The sequence below is a fragment of the Dunckerocampus dactyliophorus genome, chromosome 1, assembly GCF_027744805.1.
Source record: "Dunckerocampus dactyliophorus isolate RoL2022-P2 chromosome 1, RoL_Ddac_1.1, whole genome shotgun sequence".
NCBI lineage: Eukaryota > Metazoa > Chordata > Actinopteri > Syngnathiformes > Syngnathidae > Dunckerocampus > Dunckerocampus dactyliophorus.
In genome coordinates, this window is record NC_072819.1 from 529,708 (window position 1) to 554,492 (window position 24,785).

Here is a 24,785-nt window from a genome sequence, read left to right on the forward strand (position 1 = left end):
CGATGGCGATGAATCATCCAGTTACCGTTCTCCAGGCTGCTGTTGGTCAGGAAGTTATCTTTGCGCAGCGCTTCTGTAATGTAGTTGCGGAAGTCCGTGATGGTATAAACGACCGTTGGCTGCTCAGCGGCGGCGGCGGGGTAGCTCTTCTCTACCAGGTTGTTCTGCAGTGTGATGAAGTCCAACGTTTCATTGGAGATGTCGCCACTGTCCACCTCCAGAGTGATGGCATAGTGGACGTTGACCACCAAACCCCTGAAAGGACCCAAACCATAAATTCACTGTGACTCTTCTTCCAGCATGTGCATCCATCAAAGTTCTAAAAAAAAAAAAAAACAGGCGTACCGCTCCAGGTCCTTCTGAGGCCTGACAGCAGAAACAAGACAATATGTATTGGTAAAAAAAAAAGGTCTCAGCTTGTATATTGACAGTTTATTCATAACAACGCTGCACCTGAATTCGATGACAAAGACATTCTTGAAGCCTGGAACTTTTTCAAACACATCACCGACCTAGACAGGAAACAAAGCTTTCAATGTTTGTTTCTGAAGATCTTCTCTGGTGAACAACTGATCATCATCATCACGAGCATCACGGGTCAACTTAGTACCCTGCGGGTGAAGTGTCGGACTAGCTGCTGGTAGTGGAAGCTGCTCGGGTCTCTCAGAGCATCGTTGTAGGTTTCTTCTCTAAGTGTCATGCTCAGCTCCACCATCTGCTCTTTCAGAGGCCTCAGGAAGGTGTTGTCGATTTCGTTACCAAGCTGGATGTGCGAGAACACAGAAAAGGTTTGGTGTTGTCCAGGAGGCCTCCTGGATGCAAATAACTCACCGAGTTCTCCTGTTCCTCAAAGGGGAAACCCAACAAGTGGTCATCAGCCTTCAGGGGGCTCTTGGTAGCATCTGGGAAGTTGCCGTTGTTGTACTCCACCACATACCTTGTGGTTTGCACAGGCGGGCCATCAACGGTCACTATGCTGACTGGCGCCTCTGGAAGTATTCCGTATCCTACTGTAACATCTGTAGAGATGTGCTGGACTTTGTCAGGAAGAACTCCTGCAGGCGTTGTCTGAGTGCTTTCTTCAAGTGGGGTGTCATGATCCTCAGGTGATGCCACAGGGCCATGCTGTGAAAATACTTCTGTTCTGCTTGCATTGTCGTCTCCTGGCATTGAACTCTGTGTGGTTTCTTCCGAGGTCAGCTCCAGTTCAGATTCTTCCACGAGGTCCAACACGACTTCAGATTTCTCCGATTCAGTCCCTGACAGTAATACCTCCGAGCCATCTACAACAAAAACTGGAGTGTCGTCATCAGACTCTGGATGTGCTTCTGTTGGAACTTCAGGTTCAGAACCATCTGATGTGGATTCTGTGTCACTTTTCCCCTCTAAAGCGGCTTCAGGCACCTTGTCGACAGATGGCACGTCAAGATGGGTTCTGTGTGGGTCAGGTACTGGTTCTGGTTCAGTGCCACCAACATGGTCGACAGATTTGAGCTCTGGTGTCGCTATTTCTGATGGCTGGATTTCATCTCCAAGCTGCACATCAGGTGACAATTGTGCGTCTTGTGTTTCTATGATGACCCCTGCCCCTGCTGGTGTCATTGTTGCTTCAGCTGAGTTTCCCCCCACTTCTCCTGTATCTTCAAGAGGTGTTTCATCATGTTTCACAGATGTCTCTTCCTCTGATCCTTCTGCTGTCTTTATTGTTGCTTCCATCTCAAGGGACTGCACTGCTGCTTCTGCCTGATCAGTCTCCTCCATTTGGTCCTGTACGACATCCTCAGTTCCACGGTGAGAGGTCACTCCCCCATGAGCAGACATCACAGCTGCTTCTGCAATGAGAACTTCACTCTCCTCGATGTTGAGGCTAGCTTCTTCTGTCGTGGGGAGTACAGGAGTTTGGGAGATCACCTGTTCTCTTACAGCACTTTCAGGCTCTCCAGTCACGACGTCAAAGCTCTCTGGAGAACCATCCTTGTTTAAGGAGGTGACCCCTGCAGAACTGTCCTTTTGTGGGACAGTTGGCTTAGAGATTAGCTTAACCACGGTGGTGGTGCCGTCAGAGAGACGTGAGGCGTTAAAGCCACAGCCTCCTGACTTGTCTGGCACAGCAGGTACTGTCGGGTCAGAGGTGATATCCACAGAGATCTTTGTTAATTCTTCAAGGACTTTTTCCTGAGTAGAGGATGTCCAAGCAGGGGAGGGACTTTCTTCACCTGGAACATTCAAGTAAAACATAAAATTAGAGATAATGGCTTTCTTAATCAATATGCACATCATTGCTGATACCGATATCAAGTCACACTGGTGGAGGAAGCAGCTCTTCCCTCAAATGAATGAATGAAGACATGATGCTTCTTTTACTGTGTTGCCACCAGATGCATGTGACAAATAAACAGTTTGTACAAACTACTGCAATATGCAATGTACGTTACATTCATTTTTCAAACACAATGTCCCAACAAAATAGTCAATATGTAGAAGAGTCAAGTAAAAACAACATCTTCTCCTACCATCAACAAGCAATACATGTATAATGCTGGAAACTTCACCATTTGGAAAGCTGCACATTCCTGTTTCCATAGAAGACCCAAGTCAAGTGCAAACTGTGAAATGATCAAAAAGTTAGAGCTGGGTAGCGCTGGTTGGGTCATCAATATTTTGCTGTCTTCCCGAGCTGTGATCTCAGAAGTACTGACGTCGCCTTATTCCCTCTCACATCACCAGCGCTTTACAGTCATTGCAAATTGCATATTTACAATCTGAAAGCCAAATTTGGAAACAATTCTACACGGTGGACATACAGAGCGAGTTGGAGTACAAGGTAGTCTGATGAGGTCACACTCCTGTGGCGATATCAATATCGGCAAAAATATGCCAACGTCGACACGATCCCATATCTCACTTGTATGCCAACATTATCAGACATCCTGACATAAAACACATCGAGGGGACTCGAATGAAGTTAAAATCTTGAAACATACCGAGGTTCTCGTCTCAACTTTGGACGGCCCCTAGTTCGTTCTTTGAACAAATCTCAGATCTCACACGTCAGCTGGCCCCTGTGGTTGCAATGACCCTGATACTCACCCAGCCGTAAGCTCGGGAACACCTCAGCGGCTGGTCCTCCATTGACCAGGCTGTGGCCTGTAAATAGGCTTAATGGGCTATTCTTGGACTGGCACATGTGCACCCAGCACCCATAAGACCAAACGGGGTGGAAGGTGACTGACGGCAGCAGCAGGTCTCAAACCCGTGTGCACAACCACCGTCTCCACAGCCCTCCATGAGCAGTGTTGAAGACCTTCACTCTCTCGATCATCTCAGACCACACTTTTATTAGACATGACAATCTTCTACTGGATCCATTTCACAAATCAACACAAGATAAGCAAATACTGTAATATGCAATTCAAACCTAACTAGTCATTTTTCCTGAGGTGTGCTCTGCCAATAATGTCTGCCGTGTGGAAGCATTTCAAAGTTTTGCCTTTGGATTGTAAAAATTGTGTTTCAAACGCAATGATTGAAAAGTGTTACGTTTTGTTGTTTGTGCGTAATTCAGTTGCGCCTAAAGAATGAGAAACAGGCATGGGTGGATGTGTTTTCCAGCAACCGCATGGCAGCTGCACATTGTTCCAAACAGGAATCAACAGGAAAAGTTAAGAAAACCCAAAAGTAAAGTCCAAGCTGTCATGCGGAACATGACATAGCGCTGGTTGTGCAAGGGGGGAACAAGGCGTCTTCCTTCAATGCTTCTAATATCATTGCTGGCTTTAGAGTGTGGTGAGCAGATGGGGGGCAAGCATAAGTACTCAGCATGCATGTGTAATGTTTAGGAGATGGAGCATGTGGTTGAAGTGATTTGCTCCAATGTATGAGTGGACATGGTGTGATGCATGAAGACATAAAATAGGTGATGACAAGACGGTGGAAAAGCTTATCTTCATTGTCAGACATCATGAAGATAATGCTGCTAACATGTCTATTTGTGTTCAGTCTGCATGGGAACATTCTTGGATGTGTCCTTCATGGTTTGAGTGTGAGCTCCATCGCAACATTTCAGCCGGATTTTACGCACCACTTCCAGCCTGCAAAGTCACACTTCTCCATGGAGCATTGTTGGACATTCCTGCTGGTGGAACACCTTGCTCTGGAGGTCAGGAGAACGCGGGTGGAGAGGGGCCAGGAACTCCACAGCTGTCCGCCTTTGAGTCATCATAGGGCGGCAGGGACAGTGACGCAGGCTGAGGTGCGTGGAGTCCCCGGCAGATTCAGTGGAGTGTCAACAACAGCGCTGCATCACAAATTCCAATACGTGTTGCAGACTTTGCCCTCTTTTATGTGTTACTTTTCCTTTTTGTTTTCATGCAACAGAGCAGGCTTTGTAATCTTGGTGTTACATTGAGGTCTATCACATAATAATTGCCCAGTTGGAGCGTTTAGATGAAGCAGAGCATGTTTACTCGGCTGCACTCAACGAGAGCGACAACGTTAGCAAACACTGAGAAAAGTAGCTTCTCTGCGCTTTTTGGTTGTTTCCTGGTCTTCTCCCCCCCCATTATGATGGACTATCTTAGTGATAGCGTTTTCCCAAATACATATTTGAACAACTCCCACATCCTAGAAAGGTACGTATACAGTGTGTTAAAAAGTGTTTGGCCCCTTCTTGATTTTGTTGCATGTTTGTCACACTTAAATGTTTCACATCCATCCTCTATGCCGCTTATCCTCACTAGGGCTGCAGGTATGCTGGAGCCTATCCCAGCTGACTTTGGGCAAGAGGCGGGGTACACCCTGGACTGGTGTCCAGCCAATGGCAGGGCACATATAGACAAACACTCACATTCATACCTATGGACCATTTAGAGTCTCCAATGAAGCTAACATGCATGTTTTTGGAACACAGACATGCCCAATGGAGATTCAACCCCAGATCTTCCCCAATCTCCTGACTGTGTCCAACATGCTAACCACTAGGCCACCGTGCGGTCCATGTTTCACATCATCAAACCAATGCATGACAACACAACTCAACACTTTATGCATTTTTGAAATGAAACTTTTTATTATTAAACCCAAAGCTACATGTCCCTGTGTGAAAACGTGATTGCCCCCCTGTTAAAACATAATTTAAGTGGGATGAGTTGAGATCTATCAGTGTTATTTGCCATAAATTGTATAGTATATTGGAATATTTGCCTTATTTTGCACAAACTGTGTTTATTTGTGGAATTCATCACACTTGAGTGGAAGGGAAGAGCTTATATCGGTATTGGGAATGACGTGCTGGACAATATCAGTAAGAAAGCCATCATCTAGCATCTCTACTGAGTAGCAGTGATGGTTTGTATGTCAAATATCATGTGAGCATTTACCTGGCTGAGTGCTGCTCACAAGTCCTCCGGCGTGGCCCCCTGCTGTACCGCCAGAGCTGTAAAGTAAGACATAACAAATAACCGCTTTGTCTCTAGAGTTGAGTAAAAAGGTAAAAGCTGTCATAAAAACAAGAAAAGGCAGCGTGTGATGGTTATTTGGAGATACCTGCACAGAGGTGGGCTTGAGCTGATGGAAACACTGCAGCAGTTGAGGACACAAACACACCGCTCATCAACAACAAACATTTGGGACAAATGTGGAGCTCATCACATATATATATATTCTCTATGTTTACAGTGGGGGGTGGATCTTTGGGACAAAGGAGCCCACAGGCTGAAAAAGTGTGAGCACCCCTGTGATATGTAGAAAAAACATGTACAGCCTATTATTTACATGTCGACCACACATAATTTGAAATAAAATGTCTATCAAACATCATAAAAAACATTTCACGACACTTTATTTTGAAAAACATGCAGCGGAATCACCCGTCTGCCTTACTGGTGCTTGACAGATAAGGAGTGGAAGAAAAGGCAGAGAGAAAGACATTTCAAGGTCATTGATGCATTTGTTGTCCACGCCTGTGGAAACCACCCTAATGTCGACATTATTACCCACAGTACATTTAAATGTTGACAAAAACATCCACCTCCCGCCTCCCATGCAGCCCACCACCACAGCTTCAAACAATCCTAGGGAAACCCTCTACCCCCCATCCGTTTGACATCAATTGCACTACATTTGTTCACTTCCTGTATTCCAAATGCATTCTCTTCTGGTTGAATAAGTAGGAAAATGAAAGGGTAATGCAATCATGTGGTAAATGTAATCATGTGGTACTTCCTATGAAAATCCCAAGAAATAATACGTATGAAATAGACTTAACAGAACATAGTTGGTAATGGGCAAATACTGACGATGACCTCACAAAAATGAAGTAGTCATGGAATTGGGGCTGCAAGAGTGCACTGGAGAGCTGCGGTTCATTGCAGACGGGTGTTACAACGTGTACTGTTCCACACAATGTCAGTTTTCCAACATGCTAAGGAGTCCAAACACACCTCCAAGATGACAAGCGTCTTGCTGAGGAAGATGAAGGTGAAGGCCGTGGAGTGGCCAAGTATGCAGTAAGGCACTGCTAGACACTCAACATTCACACATTCACCGTGAGATGGACTCATTTGTGTGTTGACAGTAAAGCTTATTACTGTACAAGCTGGACACTGACTACTCTAAAGTTTCATTCATCGATTGAATTGTTCCTTGAGAAGAATAATTGGACTACCGGCAAATGCCAGGAACTGATACACTCATAAAAATGATCTATAAAAATAGAAATGGTGGTGTTTTTGTGAGCAGTGGTACGTGTATGTTGTACATTTCACCTGCATTATCTACAAATGATGATTGACTTCCACAAGAATACAGACTTTTTTTTTTTTAAAGTACATTTTTCTATGCATTTTGGCCTTCACACGCAAACGGAGGTTTTTGTCCTTCAAGACTGAGCTCTTGGAAAACTCTGACTTCGGCGTGTGCGCGTTCACGGCAAGGACGGAGCATTGGTCTTGTTGCCGACAGACGACCGTGTGTCAGCTGAGCGTCAACGAGGTGTGTCTGCATTTTTATAGGCTTCCAGGAAAACGCGACTGAAATTTCAAAATGAAATTGTTACTAAATGTTTTATTCCTGTAACTTTCTTTGATTCGATGGTGTCGGTGTGGAAAAGCTCAGCATTAGTGATGTGTCCGTCACGAACGAATCAGCTCTCGGAGTCAGCTCTTTGAAATGAACGCCAGGAGCCGGTTTGCGTTGTTGGGGGCCGATTTGAGTTTTCTTTTTTTCTGTTAAAGGCGAATGTCATTGGTCAAGATGTGTGGGGGCATCTCTGTGTCGCACTGAGCAGGGGGAGGGGCAGGGTTAAACACACGCTGTGGTGCTCTTAGAGCCGATTCGTTCGTGAAAAAATTGCATGAAGAGATTGGACATATTTTGACCTAATTTGTCTATTGCAATGTGTCTTTGTGTTTGTATTTTATAATATAACATAATATGATATATTTGTGGAGCTGTTTAAATGCATCCATTTAAATAATCAACATTTGATATCATGTATTTTTTTACATGAGTGATTCAGTTGACACAACACACATCATTTGGGAATAAAGTAAGACAGACAAACAACCCGAGGAGCCACTTGGGAGCCAAAAGAGCCAAAACGTCCATCACTACTCAGTGTTATTAGTTGGTATGAATTCATCTGCCACGGTTACAACTCGGAATTATGGGATAGCTTTTTTGCAGGTACACCTTTATGACTCCAGAATTTGGAGAATTTCAGAGTCGAAGGTGTATCTGTATTCAGCCAATGAGAGAAACTAACATTGACAATGAAAAGCGCACACTGGATGGTACACCGAGGAAGGAGCCTAGCAAAAACAGAACCTACAACCTGGCTCTGGTCCATTTACTCTAACTTTTCCCAATTACGGGTACATGTTCCGCAATGCTTACAAAGTTTGGTTCAGGCAAATTTCATTTAACATGTATTGTGCTATCTTGCACTATGCAAACCATACAAAAGCCTGCAGGGCCGACAACAACTTTCATGAACACCGAAATATACTTCACAATCAATGGGCCTCATTCACGAACATCTTCTTAAAAGTATTCTTAAGAAGTGTACTTAAGAAGGCACGGGATGGAAACTGCGCCACATTCACGACACGTTCTTAAGTAGGGATAATCGTTCGCACCGGTGTTCTTAGGCTGATGAATGCCAACTGCGATGCCCGTGCATGTAAGGCCTAATTTGCATAGGTCACCGCCTATTATTTCCTATATAAGGTCAAAAATGTGCCGTGCGCAACAGGCAGCTGGAGGCGGAGATGGCAACGCGCAAGGACAAGACTGAGGAGCAGCTGGACAACAAACGAAAGAAAAAGTTCAATTCTACTGAAATAGAGGTGCTTTTACAAGGAGTGAGCGAACACAAGACCACCTTATTTTCACGTGTATCCACCGGTCATCAGGCCATCCAAAAAGAGTCGGCATGGAGCACCATTGCAGGAAACATAAATGCCGTTTCCACGGAGAAACGCACCGCCGCAGAGGTTAAAAAGAAGTGTTTGACTTGAAAATAGACAAAAAAAAAAAGATTGGACTGCACCGGAGGGATCTGGAGGAAACGGGAGGCGGGCCATCAATCAGAAACCAAACCATTTCGGAAACTCTAGAAAATATTTACACAATCATGATGGAAAAATAAAGTCAAAATACATAGTTTGTGTGTGACAATGTATTTTTTCTGTGGTTACATTTGATTAGACGCTGCCTAATTAATACAGCAGCCCCGTGCTCTGGCTCAAGACGCGGCTGGGGGCGCAATAGACACCACGTTTCATTGCGATGTTATTCTGATGATCCTGAACACCTGCAAGAACAGAGAGGGAAGCCTGAAGCGGGACATCAACTATTCGTGGCTTTCAGCAAATAAATCTAATGGTCCCTTTACATTCTCTCTCTGCGCAGCGCACGTCCAGCCAGCTACTTTTTTTTTTGATGAATTGGGATTTGAATATATATTTATCCATGGAGTATATTTTAGTTGTTTTGATGATAAATAATTGTTGGGATATTTTATTTGCACTACATTTTTGGGATCAGGTTGCAAAATCCATCATGAGGGCGATTGCCATTGAAAGTGCAAGCTTTGCTTGTGTGTAAGAGTCCTCCTGAGTGTTCCTAGAATTTGTTCTTAGATCTAAGAACTGGGAGTTGAGAACACGTTTCATGAATGCCAAAAATCTTCGTAAGAAGGCTTTAAGAACACATTTGTGCGTAAGAACGTTTCGTGAATGAGGCCCAGTGTGCTTTGTAAAATGACCAATGAAAACAACAAGAAGAAATGAAACATCAACTTTACAACTTTAGTGGATTCCTAATCATTCCATTCCATTTTCCTCCACTTATCCGGGTCCGGGTTGCGGGGGCAGCAGTCTTAGTAGGGAAGCCCAGACTTCCCGGTCCCCGGCCACCTCCTCCAGCTCCACTGGGAGGACACCAAGGCGTTCCCAGGCCAGCTGTGAGACAAACACCTCACCAGGGAGGCGTCAGGGAGGCATCCACACTAGATGCCCGAGCCACCTCAGCTGGCTCCTCTCGATGTGAAGGAGCAGCGGCTCTACTCTTAGTGGGGGTCCAGCCACCCTACGGAGGAAACTCATTACAGCCGCTTGTATCCACCATCTCCTCCTTTGGGTCACGACCCAAAGCTCATGACCATAGGTGAGGGTGGGAACATAGATGGGGGGGTAAAGAGAGAGTTTTGCCTTCCGGCTCAACTCTCTCTTCTCCACGACGGTCCGGTACAGCGACCTCATTACTGCAGACGCTGCACCAATCCACCCATCCACCTCACACTCCAACCTTCCCTCACTCGTGAACACGAGATACTTGAACTCCTCCACCTGGGGCAGGACCTCATTCCCAACCCACCCTTTTCTCACTGAGAACAATGGCCTGGGATTTGGAGGTGCTGAGTCTCATCCCAGAAGCTTCACACTCAGATGCAAACCTCCCCAGGAAAAGCTTGAAGGTCTCAGCCCTATGAGGCGATCAGGACCACTTTCAAATCACTTCCTGTTGTATGGAAAGGACGCTCACGGAAAAGCTCCGTCCACTATTACCGGAGTTTTAAACTTTTTGCGACCTTGGTGAATACAGTTCGTGATCACAACTTGTGATTACAACTTTGCAAGTGAGTGCTGAGACTTCTGCCTCAATTCAGACCTGCGAGTGGACTAAACTCACCAAAAGAGACAATCAGGTGGAGCCGACAGCCGTTAAAGGCAAGCTATCATGCTAGCCGCGGCTTGACAGCTGCACACGAAGCCTGATTTATAACATTTGGAGTTTTCCTGTGTAGCTTTTTCCGGCCCACGAGGACTAATGGGACTTTGGTGAGATACTGGTGAGAGATAAACTCGCCGTTATAACGAATATTAATCACCGAAGGCATTGCACCACAAGCCAACGGCTAACTGATGGCGTTACCAAGCAACAGTAACAATGTCAAAGGCTCGAGGGAGAGGAAGCGCAACAAGCGGTGGCTCTAGCAGTTCTGGTCGAAGTACTCCAGATTCAGTCATATATACGGAAGATGTCGACCTAGAACAGATTCCTGAGACAACCGGAGGTGCTCACCTAGTACCACAACCGCCGCCGAGACCCGACAAGGATGACACAGTTAATCAGATGACACAACTGAGTGGAAATATAGACAAAGCAACAGCGACAGCCTTGCAGAAGGTTAAACACCGCGCAAAAAAGCAAGAAAGAAGTTTAATGGAAAAGAGTGAGTATACCATGATGAATACCATGGAGGATTATGGAAAGCAGATGCAGCAACTTGTGGAGAATTCCAACTCCACGCACAGAGTAATTCAAGGTCTGCTAGAGACTTCCACCGTCATGCAAAGAGAAATGCAAGGTATGAGAGAGGAAGTTCAAGGTCACAGAGCAGAGAATAAAGCATTGCAAAATGAAATGGGGATAATAAGGAAGGAAATGCAAGGTCTGAGAGTGGAGAATAAAGAATAAAGTTATGATGCACTGGGAGCCACTCTCAAAAAGGAATGTGAAGAAAAGGATAAAATCATTGAGAAGCTGAAAATCACCATAGATGACATGGATCAGAACACGAGAATGAATGACGTGGTCGTGACGGGACTTCCAATCAAACCAAGGTCCTATGCCAGAGCAGTGGCGAATACTGAAGAACCAGACGAAATGGATGTCGCCTCAACAGAGCAACAAGTTGTTGATTTTTTGCAATCAAAGAATGTGGATGTAGACATCCAATCTATTGATACTTGCATCCCACTGTATGGTAGGAACCTACTACACCCGTCATCATCGTCAAATTCACTAATAGGAAATACAAGGTTGCTCTGCTGAAACAGGGAAAGAAGCTGAAAGGAACAAATGTCTACATGAATGACCACCTGACCAAGCGCAACGCTGAGATTGCGAAGAAAGCACGTGATCTGAGGAAGCAAGGAAAGATTCAAGGAACATGGAGTGCAAACTGCAAAATCTTCATCAAAGCAAATGGAGGACCAGAGGCCAGAGTTCTTGCTGTCAAAGACATCAAGGACCTAGAAAGATACTGAGGTCTCCCAACATGGAGGAAAACAGCTTCAATATGCTACAAGAAGATCTACAATTGGACACTTTTTACTTTACAGATCACAAACACTTGGATATGGAAAAAGATATTGATCCGGACTCAAATGTTTTCTCTCACATTACAAACGACTGCCGTTATTATACGCAGGAGCAATACAACAACAGCTTCATCAACGACGACAAGTTATCCATCATCCACATAAACAGCAGAAGCTTGAACGCTAACTTTACTAACATCAAACAATATTTGAATCAATTCAAAGAACCTTTCAAAGTAAAAGCAATCTCAGAAACTTGGATCAATGCTAACAAAGGAATGGACTTCGAGCTGGAAGGATATGAAATGATGAGTGCAAACAGGAACAATGCAAATGGGGGAGGTGTGGCCGTATACGTGGACAAACATCTGAACTACAAAATGGTAAAGAATATGTCATTTGTCATTGATAACATTTTAGAATGTATAACAATGGAAATCTGTAAAGAAAAAAGCAAAAATGTGCTAATTAGTTGTGTGTACAGAACTCCAAAGTCAAAGATTGGAATGTTTGAGGATTGGATTAAGACAACGTTTACAGACATACAGGAGGTCAAAAAACTATTTTTATATGTGGAGACTTTAATATTGACCTTTTGAACCCACACAGGCCATCAGGCTTCTCAACGAAGCACTCGCACACGCCGCACGTAACACACACACACACACACACACTCATAGCACTTTACTTATTTGTATTATTTATTTATTTATTTATTTGTATTATTTATTTGTATTAATGTCTCTTCTGTTGTTGTTGCTTAATTTATTGGTATTTATGTTTCTTATGTTCTTATTCTTTCTTGTGTTTTCTTTCTTTTCTTGGGAGAATGAACAGAATAAGAATTTCATTGCATGGTAGAACTGATGTTTTACTATGCATATGCATTCTTTACACTGTACTCTTTACTTGCGTATCGCATGCATACATGCATATGCATACATACATGCATACATACATACGACAATAAAACTCTTGAATCTTGAACAAGTGCAAGGAAATAGACGACTTCATAGATACAATGTATAGTTTGAGTTTATATCCTAAAATCATCAGAGCAAGTAGAATACCAGAGCACTGTGCCCCCCCCATCCATAATATATTCACCAATGACTTGGTATAAGTATGTGAGAACTACGCTGAAAAGCCACAGCATTCCCGTATGTGGAATTAAATGATGGAAGGGATTGAGTAAGGAACTCAAACAAAGTACAGAGATGAGCAAATTCATAAACAATACAAGCAGTTGGTGTTTGCTAAATACAAGGCAGAAGAGTCTTCATCATCACAATGATGTTCTGTCAGGTTTATTATTTTTTTTAAAGATTTGTTTAAAAAAACAGGCAGAAAACATGACATGGAATGCAGGAAGTGAACTACATGTACTGTAATAGATGTGGAATAGATGAGGGGTAGGATTAAATAAGCTTTGCTTCTTCCTACTCCTTTTGGACATGTGGAACTGTGAAAAAATGATTCATGAGATGTATTCCAAACCAAACCAAACATGGTCTGCAAATAGCAGAGACCCCGACGCCTTGGCTGCGCCCACAAATTGTGTCCATGAAAATGATGAACAGAACAGGTGACAAAGGGCAGCCTTAGCGGAGGCCTACGTTCACCAGAAACAGGCTGGACTTCCTGCTGGCAATGCCAACCAGGCTCCTGCCCCGGTTCTACAAGGACCCAATGGCTTGAATTCCTCACTTTAACTGGCTAATTCAACTTGCAGATGCCTCAGTTCCGCCCTGTATCGACATACAGTAGATTGAGGTTACTTTAGCATTCTTCTAGCTCACAAGGTTGGCCATGAAAGCTTGTCAAACGGAGGCATACCTGTTCATTTCACAATCGCCCTAATATCTGCTTTCTTAGCTCCGCTGAGGCCACTACTCCTGGGTCACAAACTTCTAACTTTGGGGCACTTGGGGCTACTCTGGTTCTGTGCTTGAGAACAATGGGCCTCATTCACGAAACGTTCTTACACACAAATGTGTTCTTAAAGCCTTCTTACGATGATTTTTGGCATTCACGAAACGTGTTCTCAACTCCCAGTTCTTAGATCTAAGAACAAATTCTAGGAACACTCAGGAGGACTCTTACGCACAAGCAAAGCTTGCACTTTCAATGCGCAATCGCCCTCATGATGGATTTTGCAACCTGATCCCAAAAAATGTAGTGCAAATAAAATATCCCAACAATTATTTATCATCAAAACAACTAAAATATACTCCATGGATAAATATATATTCAAATCCCAATTCATCAAAAAAAAAGTAGCTGGCTGGACGTGCGCTGCGCAGAGAGAGAATGTAAAGGGACCATTAGATTTATTTGCTGAAAGCCACGAATAGTTGATGTCCCGCTTCAGGCTTCCCTCTCTGTTCTTGCAGGTGTGCAGGATCATCAGAATAACATCGCAATGAAACGTGGTGTGTCTATTGCGCACGGAGCAGCCCCAGATAACGACATGCGCCCCCAGCCACGTCTTGAGCCAGAGCACGGGGCTGCTGTATTAATTAGGCAGCGTCTAATCAAATGTAACCACAGAAAAAATACATTGTCACACACAAACTATGTATTTTGACTTTATTTTTCCATCATGATTGTGTAAATATTTTCTAGAGTTTACAAAATGGTTTGGTTTCTGATTGATGGCCCACCTCCCGTTTCCTCCAGATCCCTCCGGTGCAGTCTAATCTTTTTTTTTAGTCTATTTTAAGTCAAAACACTTCTTTTTAACCTCTGCGGTGGTGCGTTTCTCCGTGGAAACGGCATATATGTTTCCTGCAATGGTGCTCCATGCCGACTCTTTTTGGATGGCCTGATGACCGGTGGATACACGTGAAAATAAGGTGGTCTTGTGTTCGCTCACTCCTTGTAAAAGCACCTCTATTTCAGTAGAATTGAAGTTTTTCTTTCGTTTGTTGTCCAGCTGCTCCTCAGTCTTGCCCTTGCGCGTTGCCATCTCCGCCTCCACCTGCCTGTTGCGCACGGCACATTTTTTACCTTATATAGGAAATAATAGGCGGTGACCTATGCAAGTTAGGGCTCACATGCACGTGCATCGCAGTTGGCATTCATCAACCTAAGAACACCGGTGCGAACGATTATCCCTACTTAAGAACGTGTCGTGAATGTGGCGCAGTTTCCAACCCGCGCCTTCTTAAGTACACTTCTTAAGAATACTTTTAAGAAGATGTTCGTGAATGAGGCCCATTGACTTCAACCCACTCCCCGGAGAAGCTTGATTTGTATTTCAGGAGTTTTGCTTTGAACATGATTTGCAAACACCCCCTGTTCATTCTCAATTGGAAAGCTGATGCTCCCTACTTAGCATGCAGGAAGATCAGAATAACATGCTGAAGCTGTACCTTCTTAACCTGCACCAGCACAAGTTTGATGGAGAATGCAGACAGACCCTCTTCATTGTCAGCTGTGCCGTTATTTCCACATTCGAGTACTAGAATGGCATGTGTGCTGCTTTGAGCATACTGAAATGACTTTTTGTCTATCAGAGTAACGTACGCCTGCTTTCACTTGATATTGACAAACACAGGTGCCATTATGGGCTTCGGAGGTTGCTACTGCTGCTGTGTTTCTCTCTCAAATGGCTACGATGTGCTTCTGATTGGTTACATTTGCATTAAAGGGTCCCTGACATGACTCATCAACTTTGCTTAAATATGTTCAATATTGTTTACAATGATGGTAAATTAGCAAAAATTACATTTTTAGTTGATGGCGCCGGCCATGGCGAGCTAGCCCGCAGCTCCGCATCATTTCCTGAAGTGACGTCATCTGGGTGACGCCTCTCAGCTAAAGCAGAGCAAACAGACATTTGGAGGTAGATGGTGGACTTGTGGACTTCCGTATATTTTACATCTAAAGAGCAGTCAGTCAGGTGGATGCTCACAGAGTGTTCACTGTGGGTGGCGGCAACGGCAAACATTCATCGTGGACGTGCTGCCACCTCATTTCTGCTAATTGAATGTGTGCTTTGAAAAATGGGACAATGTAGAACGTAATTACAAAGAATACATAACATATTCAAGCAAGGTTGATGAATCATGGGACCCATGGGACCCTTTAACATGCCATGGCTGCAGTGCCACCTTTACTTGGGCATGTGCGTGGCAGACGTGAATGCGTATTCAGTTTTCTAGCGCCGCTGTGTAGACGGAGGGGGGCATATGTCCGTGTGGACATGGCCTGAGGGTGAATAAGATGTGCCTGGGCCAATCGCAGCAAAAATAAACAATCATTTCTGGAGCACAAATGAGCTCATTTGCAGGGTGGTGCATGTTTGGGGATGGTGCGGTGGGCTGCATGGTAAAATGCTTGCCCACATGTGAGGGGTGCCGTGTGACATAAAGCAGCACTACAGTGATGCAGCATGAAGGTTTTCTTGCATACGATTCTACTGACCTGCTCAGGGGCGACAGCATGCCAACTCTCTGAAAGACACATCCAATGCAAGCGCTTAGATTTCCTCATCCTGGTCATGGTATGGTCAGGGCATTGAATGGACGGAAACTGGACTGTTCAGGTTGTCTCCTCTCATCCACGCAGGCTTCAGACAGGACTTATGATGCAGAAAGCCAGCAGCCACTGAGCAGGCGCATGGCACAACACACAGACGCTGACCCTTCAGGTCAAGACTCAGCCATCTACCTGCACCTCAAACACCACTCATCTGAGGACACTAATGTACACATTCTGGACAGAGAAGACGTCTACATCAAAGTTGAGATGGAGGGGGAGGGCTGCGACACCACCTCTCCACATACAGCGGTGGGAAAAAGTGTTTGCCCCCTTCCTGAGTTCCTCTTCCTGCATGTTTGTCACACTGAAATACTTCAGATCAAACATGACAACACACCTCAACACTTTATGCACTTTTTAAATGAAACGTTTTATTATGAAGGGAGAAAAAAAATGTCCCTGTGTGAAAAAGTGCTGTTAAAACATAAGTACGATGAATTGAGATCTATCAGTGTGGAAAAGGTTCTAAAGCCATTTCTCAAGCTTTGGGACTCCAGCCAACCACAGTGAGAGCCATTATCTACAAATGGCCAAAACATGGAACAGTGGTGAACCTTCCCAAGAATGGCCGGCCAACCAAAATGACCCCGAGAGCGCAGTGATGACTCATCCAAGAGGTCACAAAAGACCCCACAACAACATCCAAAGAACTGCAGGCCTCACTTGCCTCAGTTAAGGTCAGTGTTCATCACTCCACCATAAGAAAGACACTGGGCAAAAACAGCCTTCATGGCAGAGTTCCAAGACCAAAACCACTGCTGAACAAAAACAACATGAAGGCTTGAAAACATCTTGATGATATATGAATCTTAAATTTAGAAATATAAGACAAACATGCAAAACAAGAAGACATCAGGACATCAGGAAGGGGGCAAACACTTTTTCACATCACTGTCTGTTCATGCCTTCCTGAAAGGTTCAACCTTAACCTGCAAGAAATAAACCATGGCTTGACGCGTGGTCCATCTGAATGGAATGCCACTGCATCTTCACCACTGTCATTTTGCACCACAAAAACATGACACCATTCTTGTTGCAGCATGCCTCTCTCCCTTAGAGGATAAATACTTGGATCCTGCACAAACCCCTCAGAATAGAGCTGTCCTATCTGGTCCTTGAGGATGAGCTGATGAAGCCAGCTGGGATGAGAGGCCAAACGCCTTCTAAGACAACCTGAACCGTCCAGTTGGCATCCATTCAATGCCCTGAGCACCTTACAAACTGAGAGGTGAAACACGGGGATGCTCCGATCAGGGTTTTATGCTGCCCATTACGATACAAGTCATCCATGAGTGAGATGGGCCGATACCGATCACATGGATTAAGTGTACATTTTTCTATGTATTTATGATGAGTGGTATTAGACAATTCCAAGGACCCCTGGCAAATAGGTCATTATTTAAAAATAAATGTTTTTTTTGCATCCAGGTGTCATGACTATTCCAGCTGTCAACTATTTGTCTTCTATTCCCAACTGGCAACATTTCAGTTGTACACTACTTTACTAACCAAGCACATGTCCAGCAAAAACACTCTTTACTGTATGCTATCTGGTGCTCATTTGTCTTTTTAGCAAGGCATCAAGTCTCAATTCAACGCTTCACCATCATAGACATCATTAGTGTCATGACAACAAGACAGCTACATTGAACGTGATATCCACTTGAGCGTGGGACAAAAAGGAGCTCCCAACTAACCACAATGCTTGTTTGTTTTAAAAACAAAATGTCCCTGTGCTAAAAAGTCCCATTTGGAGTCCCAAGACCAGAAGCTAGGCGAATAACTCTAGCTAGCCAGCTAGCCAGCTGCCGCCAGTGACAGCTAGGCAAAGTGTGTAAGGAAAGATGCGAGAAGAGCAGAAGATCAACAGGTTTCATAAGAGATGGGCGTGGATCGGTGTAGTCTGTGTCAAGCTGTCAAACTGAAGCCTTGAGGTTTTACAGACTGGTGTTGATTCTCAGGGCAATACGGGACAAAGCACGTCGCTTGTCGGCTCAATGCGGGTGTTGGCCAGCCTACGTGACACAGCGCACGTGCACATTCATGTCATGTTTGTGTTGTCATGACTTGAATTGTTGCAGTGATGGGATGTTGTGATCAGCCTTGAAAGGCATTTGTCGGCATACGCCCAGCACGTGTTTTTTACGGAAATCGTCCAATGGTAATCGGTGGCCGACGGATCGGAGCATCCCTTGTGAAAAACAATGTTACACTTACACTTCTTATGAGGCTCAGGTGGTCCTCCGATTGGCTGAAGAACCCGCCGATATCTGTGATGCTAGCGGAGCCGTCCATGCAGCGGCCGACCCAGTCCTGGTACTGATCGCGTTCTGGCAGCTGGTCCCAAAATATCTTGAAGGCCTCCCACACCGTCTCCTGACACACTGAAAGACAGCAGAAGGAGGCTGAAGAAAGCAGACTTATGTGAGCCATGTTGGAGGTTTTAATATTAGGCTCTGTGTGTGACCTCTGACCTCCCTGCCACAGGAGCCGCAAAGCACCTTGAGCCAGCAGCTCTGGCATCTAAAGCCAAATGTTCACAGACATATCGCAGCAGAGTACAAACCTCTGAGGTGGAAGTACTTGAGATGGTTGGAGACTGCTTGGTCAAACGTCTCCTGACTGCAAAGTTTCACCCCGCTGGGGAACAGAATGCTTCTTTTTCTGCGAGCCAGAGACCCGTGATGTCTGAACAGAAGCTGGAGGTCCTCAGAAGAATCCTCTGCCTGCTCACCTGAGGGTTACGAGGTGAGAGGTGAACGCAGGTGAGCACACAGGTGAGTGACAAACATTCCCAGACCTGTGTTCACGTTGATGGACATCAGCAGCATTCCTATCGTCCACAGACGCAACCCAATCCACTTTCCTGCCATTTGGAACCAACACCGCAGTCCGCGTCCTCAGCTCATGTGGACCTTCCCGCATACGTGTCCAGACGCCGTTTGGTGAGGTGGTGGAGGAACGGAACTGGCTGGGTGGCTTCATCTCAGGTGAGCAGATGGGAGCTTTAATCCTATTTGCTAAGCTGTTGGGGTGGATGAGTGTCAGTAGGCAGACATTATTTACGTTCCTCTTCTAGCAGCACCACCAACACGACCGGTCTTCATTCGTCACTTCTCTACTGCCTTTAATACGAACAACCATCATGGCTTACTTCCTGTTCATCACAATAAGCCACTTCCAGTACATCTCTAATTCTTGTGTTAGCACCCACAATAAGGTCACCATTTTCCAACAACAGGTGCTCATGATATACCCGATGCCAGCAGGTGTGGCTGCACAAGTGTATGTTGGTAAAAACACTGGGGGAGCCAGACATTTTTCATTGAGGTGGCCAAGGTGAGACCATTACTCACATGGGGGGGAATACGTTGATACCTGAAATGTGGAGCTCAGCCACTGCTTTTGGAGCGTCTATAGAGCAATTGATAGCTGAGCAGTGTGCCAAAGACATATTTTCCATGTATAGCTTCTGGATTCTGCTCCCCATCATGGCGGCCAAACCCGCATGGGGCATAATACGGAAGTGGATGCTGATCAGCACTACCGTTTTACTTCTGGACTTCTTGGTTTACATGCCCGCTCATGCTGCTATAGAGAGCTTCCAATCTTAACACATTTACGTGCTGAATCACGCTTCACAAATAAAGTCAACATAGTGGCACAACTTGACCGATACCGACCAAAGTAATGATGGAAAACTTACCCATCGGCATAGGTAGACCCGGCATTGAGCACTGAGTCGTACGCCAGTGCCACCGCCATATTGGATGTGTCAGTGCGCTGTGAATGAATACGGGGAAATGAACTTACTTTCATAAAGCGCCTTTCTACAAAGACATTTCAGTTGTAGCCTCTCATTTATACATTCACACACGCACTGATACACTTGTATTGGTGCGTGTGTGAATGTATACACAAGCTTCACTTTCTTAGTAGAAAGGGGCTTTATGAAAGTACCTCGACACATCCAACATGGCGGCGACGTTGATCACTGAACTCTACCTGTATACGACTGGAAGGGGCGTCCCTGCTGACCGCATGAAGCCGTTGGTCGGCCATCTTGCTTCACCCAAAAAAGCACACACATACATGTATCTTCATTCACTACATTTATTATGTTTCGGTATAAAAATGAACACGAATTAACAAAAATTCCATTGAAACAGAGTAAATGTACTAGACTCAAATCTCAAAATTTCAGTGTTCACAAGGTATTTGTTATGATAAGGATCTACGTAGTATCAAAGTTAAATGCTAGCATACCTTTAGAAGATGATCAGGAAAGTCAAATATTGTTGGAACTGCATTTTGTCCTAATCTAACAGTCTGGCCGGTCCTGTCCAAGTTCTCCTCGGTGAAATGACTTGAACAGAGTTGCGATCTGGCTGCAGGAATCCACCTGTCTCTCCGCATATTTACTACCCATTGCTTTAGAAGTTGAACATTGCAGTGAGGAAATCTAAAGGAGAATAAGGGCTCATTTACAACTACTTAGATGAAAAGATGCTTACAGATTTAAAGTATCTATTTTATACATTTACCTACCTGTGAAATGTAAGTCCCTTGTCGCCATTTTCACGAGTATCACGATTTGTGCAATTAATAGCAGCACAAGACGGCATCTCCAACTCCTCTTAGTTGTTAGGCTTTCTTGTTTTGGGTGAAACAACATGGCGACTTCTACACTTCCGGTGGCTTCAAGGCTCCAATGCGCAGCAAGCGATCGGGGCCATTCCAGTTATAGAGATCAGTGCTATCAACTTACCTACCGCTTGCAGTTCATGCAAGACACTCTTTTATTGGAAGCTTCTCCACACGGGAACTTGTGTCCCGCAGTGAAATGTGTCCATGCGGAAACGGCACTTAGGCGGAACTAATGTTCTGCACCACAGAAGCTGCATGTGTCAAAATTGTCTCCCAGCCGTTGGGGTGGCCGGAGAGTGACCAAGGGTGGCCACCCCGTAGCTCAGCCGCTGGTTAACAGTCAGGCTTTTGGCCCAACGGTCAGTGCTCTCGTCTCCCATTTCGAAGGCGCTGTGTTGGTGTGAGTGTGAAGCAAGCCGGTTCCAATCACACCAAAACATCATCTTGTGATAAAAGAACATTGAAAGGCATATTTCCTGTGTTCGATGTGTACTTGAATATTTGCCTTTTTCCACTGTTTTTTGGTATTTTATAGTTATGAGAGCAATATGACAACATGTTCTTAAGGTGTGTATTTTCATTGTATTTTTTTCCACTGTTTTTTGGTGTCATGAGCACTTCAAACCAAGTTGCAAATAAAGTTAATGATAACGTGAATAAAGAGACAAAAAATAGTTGAATAAAGTAAGTACTACGACCACGACCAAACATGACTGATTCCAGCCCCCCCCACACACATCAACATTGGCGGATGTCTTTTATTGGATAATCACATTGATAGACGCCAGTAGGGAAAATCACGGCTTCTGGCGTGCTTGTCTAAAGATCAGGGGGTAAAATACTCAGCGTGCCCCCATGGCGCTTGTTTTACTTTGAAGTCCGGTGGCTGCTTAAGGACAAAGATTATTTTTGGAGTTCAGGATACAAATCCTTTAATCTTTCCCTCCCATGGCGCAGATTAGACGAGGCTACGACCGCATCAGGACCTACAACTAGGATCCTGTTGGGACCAGAAATAAATGATGCTTTATTGTGCATATTTTAATAAATAAACCAATGAATGATTCTTTATTGTGCATATTTCAGTAAATAAACCAATGAATGATGCTTTATTGTGTATATTTTAGTAAATAAACCAATGAATGATGCTTTATTGTGCATATTTTAATAAATAAACCAATGAATGATGCTTTATTGTGTATATTTTAATAAATAAACCAATGAATGATGCTTTATTGTGTATATTTTAATAAATAAACCAATGAATGATGCTTTATTGTGTATATTTTAGTAAATAAACCAATTAATGATGCTTTATTGTGTATATTTTAGTAAATAAACCAATGAATGATGCTTTATTGTGCATATTTTAATAAATAAACCAATGAATGATGCTTTATTGTGTATATTTTAGTAAATAAACCAATGAATGATGCTTTATTGTGTATATCTTAATAAATAAATAAACCAATGAATGATGCTTTATTGTGTATATTTTAGTAAATAAACCAATGAATGATGCTTTATTGTGTATATTTTAATAAATAAACCAATGAATGATGCTTTATTGTGTATATTTTAATAAATAAACCAATGAATGATGCTTTATTGTGCATATTTTAGTAAATAAACCAATGAATGATGCTTTATTGTGTATATTTTAGTAAATAAACCAATTAATGCTGCTTTATTGTGTATATTTTAGTAAATAAACCAATGAAAGATGCTTTATTGTGTATATTTTAGTAAATAAACCAATGAATGATGCTTTATTGTGTATATTTTAGTAAATAAACCCATGAATGATGCTTTATTGTGTATATTTTAGTAAATAAACCAATGAATGATGCTTTATTGTGCATATTTTAGTAAATAAACCAATTAATGATGCTTTATTGTGTATATTTTAGTAAATAAACCAATTAATGCTGCTTTATTGTGTATATTTTAGTAAATAAACCAATGAAAGATGCTTTATTGTGTATATTTTAGTAAATAAACCAATGAATGATGCTTTATTGTGTATATTTTAGTAAATAAACCAATGAATGATGCTTTATTGTGTATATTTTAATAAATAAACCAATGAATGATGCTTTATTGTGCATATTTTAGTAAATAAACCAATGAATGATGCTTTATTGTGCATATTTTAGTAAATAAACCAATGAATGATGCTTTATTGTGCATATTTTAGTAAATAAACCAATGAATGATGCTTTATTGTGTATATTTTAATAAATAAACCAATGAATGATGCTTTATTGTGTATATTTTAATAAATAAACCAATGAATGATGCTTTATTGTGCATATTTTAGTAAATAAACCAATGAATGATGCTTTATTGTGTATATTTTAATAAATAAACCAATGAATGATGCTTTATTGTGTATATTTTAGTAAATAAACCAATGAATGATGCTTTATTGTGCATATTTTAGTAAATAAACCAATGAATGATGCTTTATTGTGCATATTTTAGTAAATAAACCAATGAATGATGCTTTATTGTGTATATTTTAATAAATAAACCAATGAATGATGCTTTATTGTGTATATTTTAATAAATAAACCAATGAATGATGCTTTATTGTGCATATTTTAGTAAATAAACCAATGAATGATGCTTTATTGTGTATATTTTAATAAATAAACCAATGAATGATGCTTTATTGTGTATATTTTAGTAAATAAACCAATGAATGATGCTTTATTGTGTATATTTTAATAAATAAACCAATGAATGATGCTTTATTGTGTATATTTTAATAAATAAACCAATGAATGATGCTTTATTGTGTATATTTTAGTAAATAAACCAATGAATGATGCTTTGTGTATATTTTAATAAATAAACCAATGAATGATGCTTTATTGTGTATATTTTAATAAATAAACCAATGAATGATGCTTTATTGTGTATATTTTAATAAATAAACCAATGAATGATGCTTTATTGTGCATATTTTAGTAAATAAACCAATGAATGATGCTTTATTGTGTATATTTTAATAAATAAACCAATGAATGATGCTTTATTGTGCATATTTTAGTAAATAAACCAATGAATGATGCTTTATTGTGTATATCTGAGTAAATAAACCAATGAATGATTCTTTATTGTGCATATTTCAGTAAATAAACCAATGAATGATGCTTTATTGTGTATATTTTAATAAATAAACCAATGAATGATGCTTTATTGTGTATATTTTAGTAAATAAACCAATTAATGATGCTTTATTGTGTATATTTTAATAAATAAACCAATGAATGATGCTTTATTGTGCATATTTTAGTAAATAAACCAATGAATGATGCTTTATTGTGCATATTTTAGTAAATAAACCAATGAATGATGCTTTATTGTGTATATTTTAATAAATAAACCAATGAATGATGCTTTATTGTGCATATTTTAGTAAATAAACCAATTAATGCTGCTTTATTGTGTATATTTTAATAAATAAACCAATGAATGATGCTTTATTGTGCATATTTTAATAAATAAACCAATGAATGATGCTTTATTGTGTATATTTTAGTAAATAAACCAATTAATGCTGCTTTATTGTGTATATTTTAGTAAATAAACCAATGAATGATGCTTTATTGTGTATATTTTAATAAATAAACCAATGAATGATGCTTTATTGTGTATATTTTAGTAAATAAACCAATGAATGATGCTTTATTGTGTATATTTTAATAAATAAACCAATGAATGATGCTTTATTGTGCATATTTTCGTAAATAAACCAATGAATGATGCTTTATTGTGTATATTTTAGTAAATAAACCAATGAATGATGCTTTATTGTGTATATTTTAGTAAATAAACCAATGAATGATGCTTTATTGTGTATATTTTAATAAATAAACCAATGAATGATGCTTTATTGTGCATATTTTAGTAAATAAACCAATGAATGATGCTTTATTGTGTATATTTTAGTAAATAAACCAATGAATGATGCTTTATTGT

At 41.9% G+C, this 24,785-nt stretch overlaps 1 protein-coding gene across 3 annotated transcripts in view; it reads right to left on the reverse strand.

The window, feature by feature from the left end:
- LOC129184775 (interphotoreceptor matrix proteoglycan 2-like) overlaps positions 1-21,922 on the reverse strand; it is a 34,784-nt gene extending 12,862 nt beyond the window's left edge. Inside the window, exons 1-12 of one of the 3 annotated variants that reach the window (XM_054781076.1) lie at positions 20,418-21,921; positions 18,952-20,217; positions 18,718-18,885; positions 18,369-18,535; positions 16,035-16,063; positions 5,545-5,577; positions 5,379-5,434; positions 832-2,216; positions 611-763; positions 454-512; positions 346-366; positions 26-255 (exon numbers count right to left, since the gene is read on the reverse strand). In XM_054781076.1, the coding sequence (XP_054637051.1) occupies positions 26-255; positions 346-366; positions 454-512; positions 611-763; positions 832-2,216; positions 5,379-5,434; positions 5,545-5,577; positions 16,035-16,063; positions 18,369-18,535; positions 18,718-18,885; positions 18,952-19,024 (2,374 nt within the window). In that variant the 5' untranslated portion in view covers positions 19,025-20,217; positions 20,418-21,921. Of the gene's footprint in view, positions 1-25; positions 256-345; positions 367-453; positions 513-610; positions 764-831; positions 2,217-5,378; positions 5,435-5,544; positions 5,578-16,034; positions 16,064-18,368; positions 18,536-18,717; positions 18,886-18,951 lie in introns of all 3 variants that reach the window. The other 2 variants (XM_054781068.1, XM_054781086.1) reach the window with 2 other exon arrangements.
- Between the last annotated feature and the right edge of the window lie 2,863 nt (positions 21,923-24,785).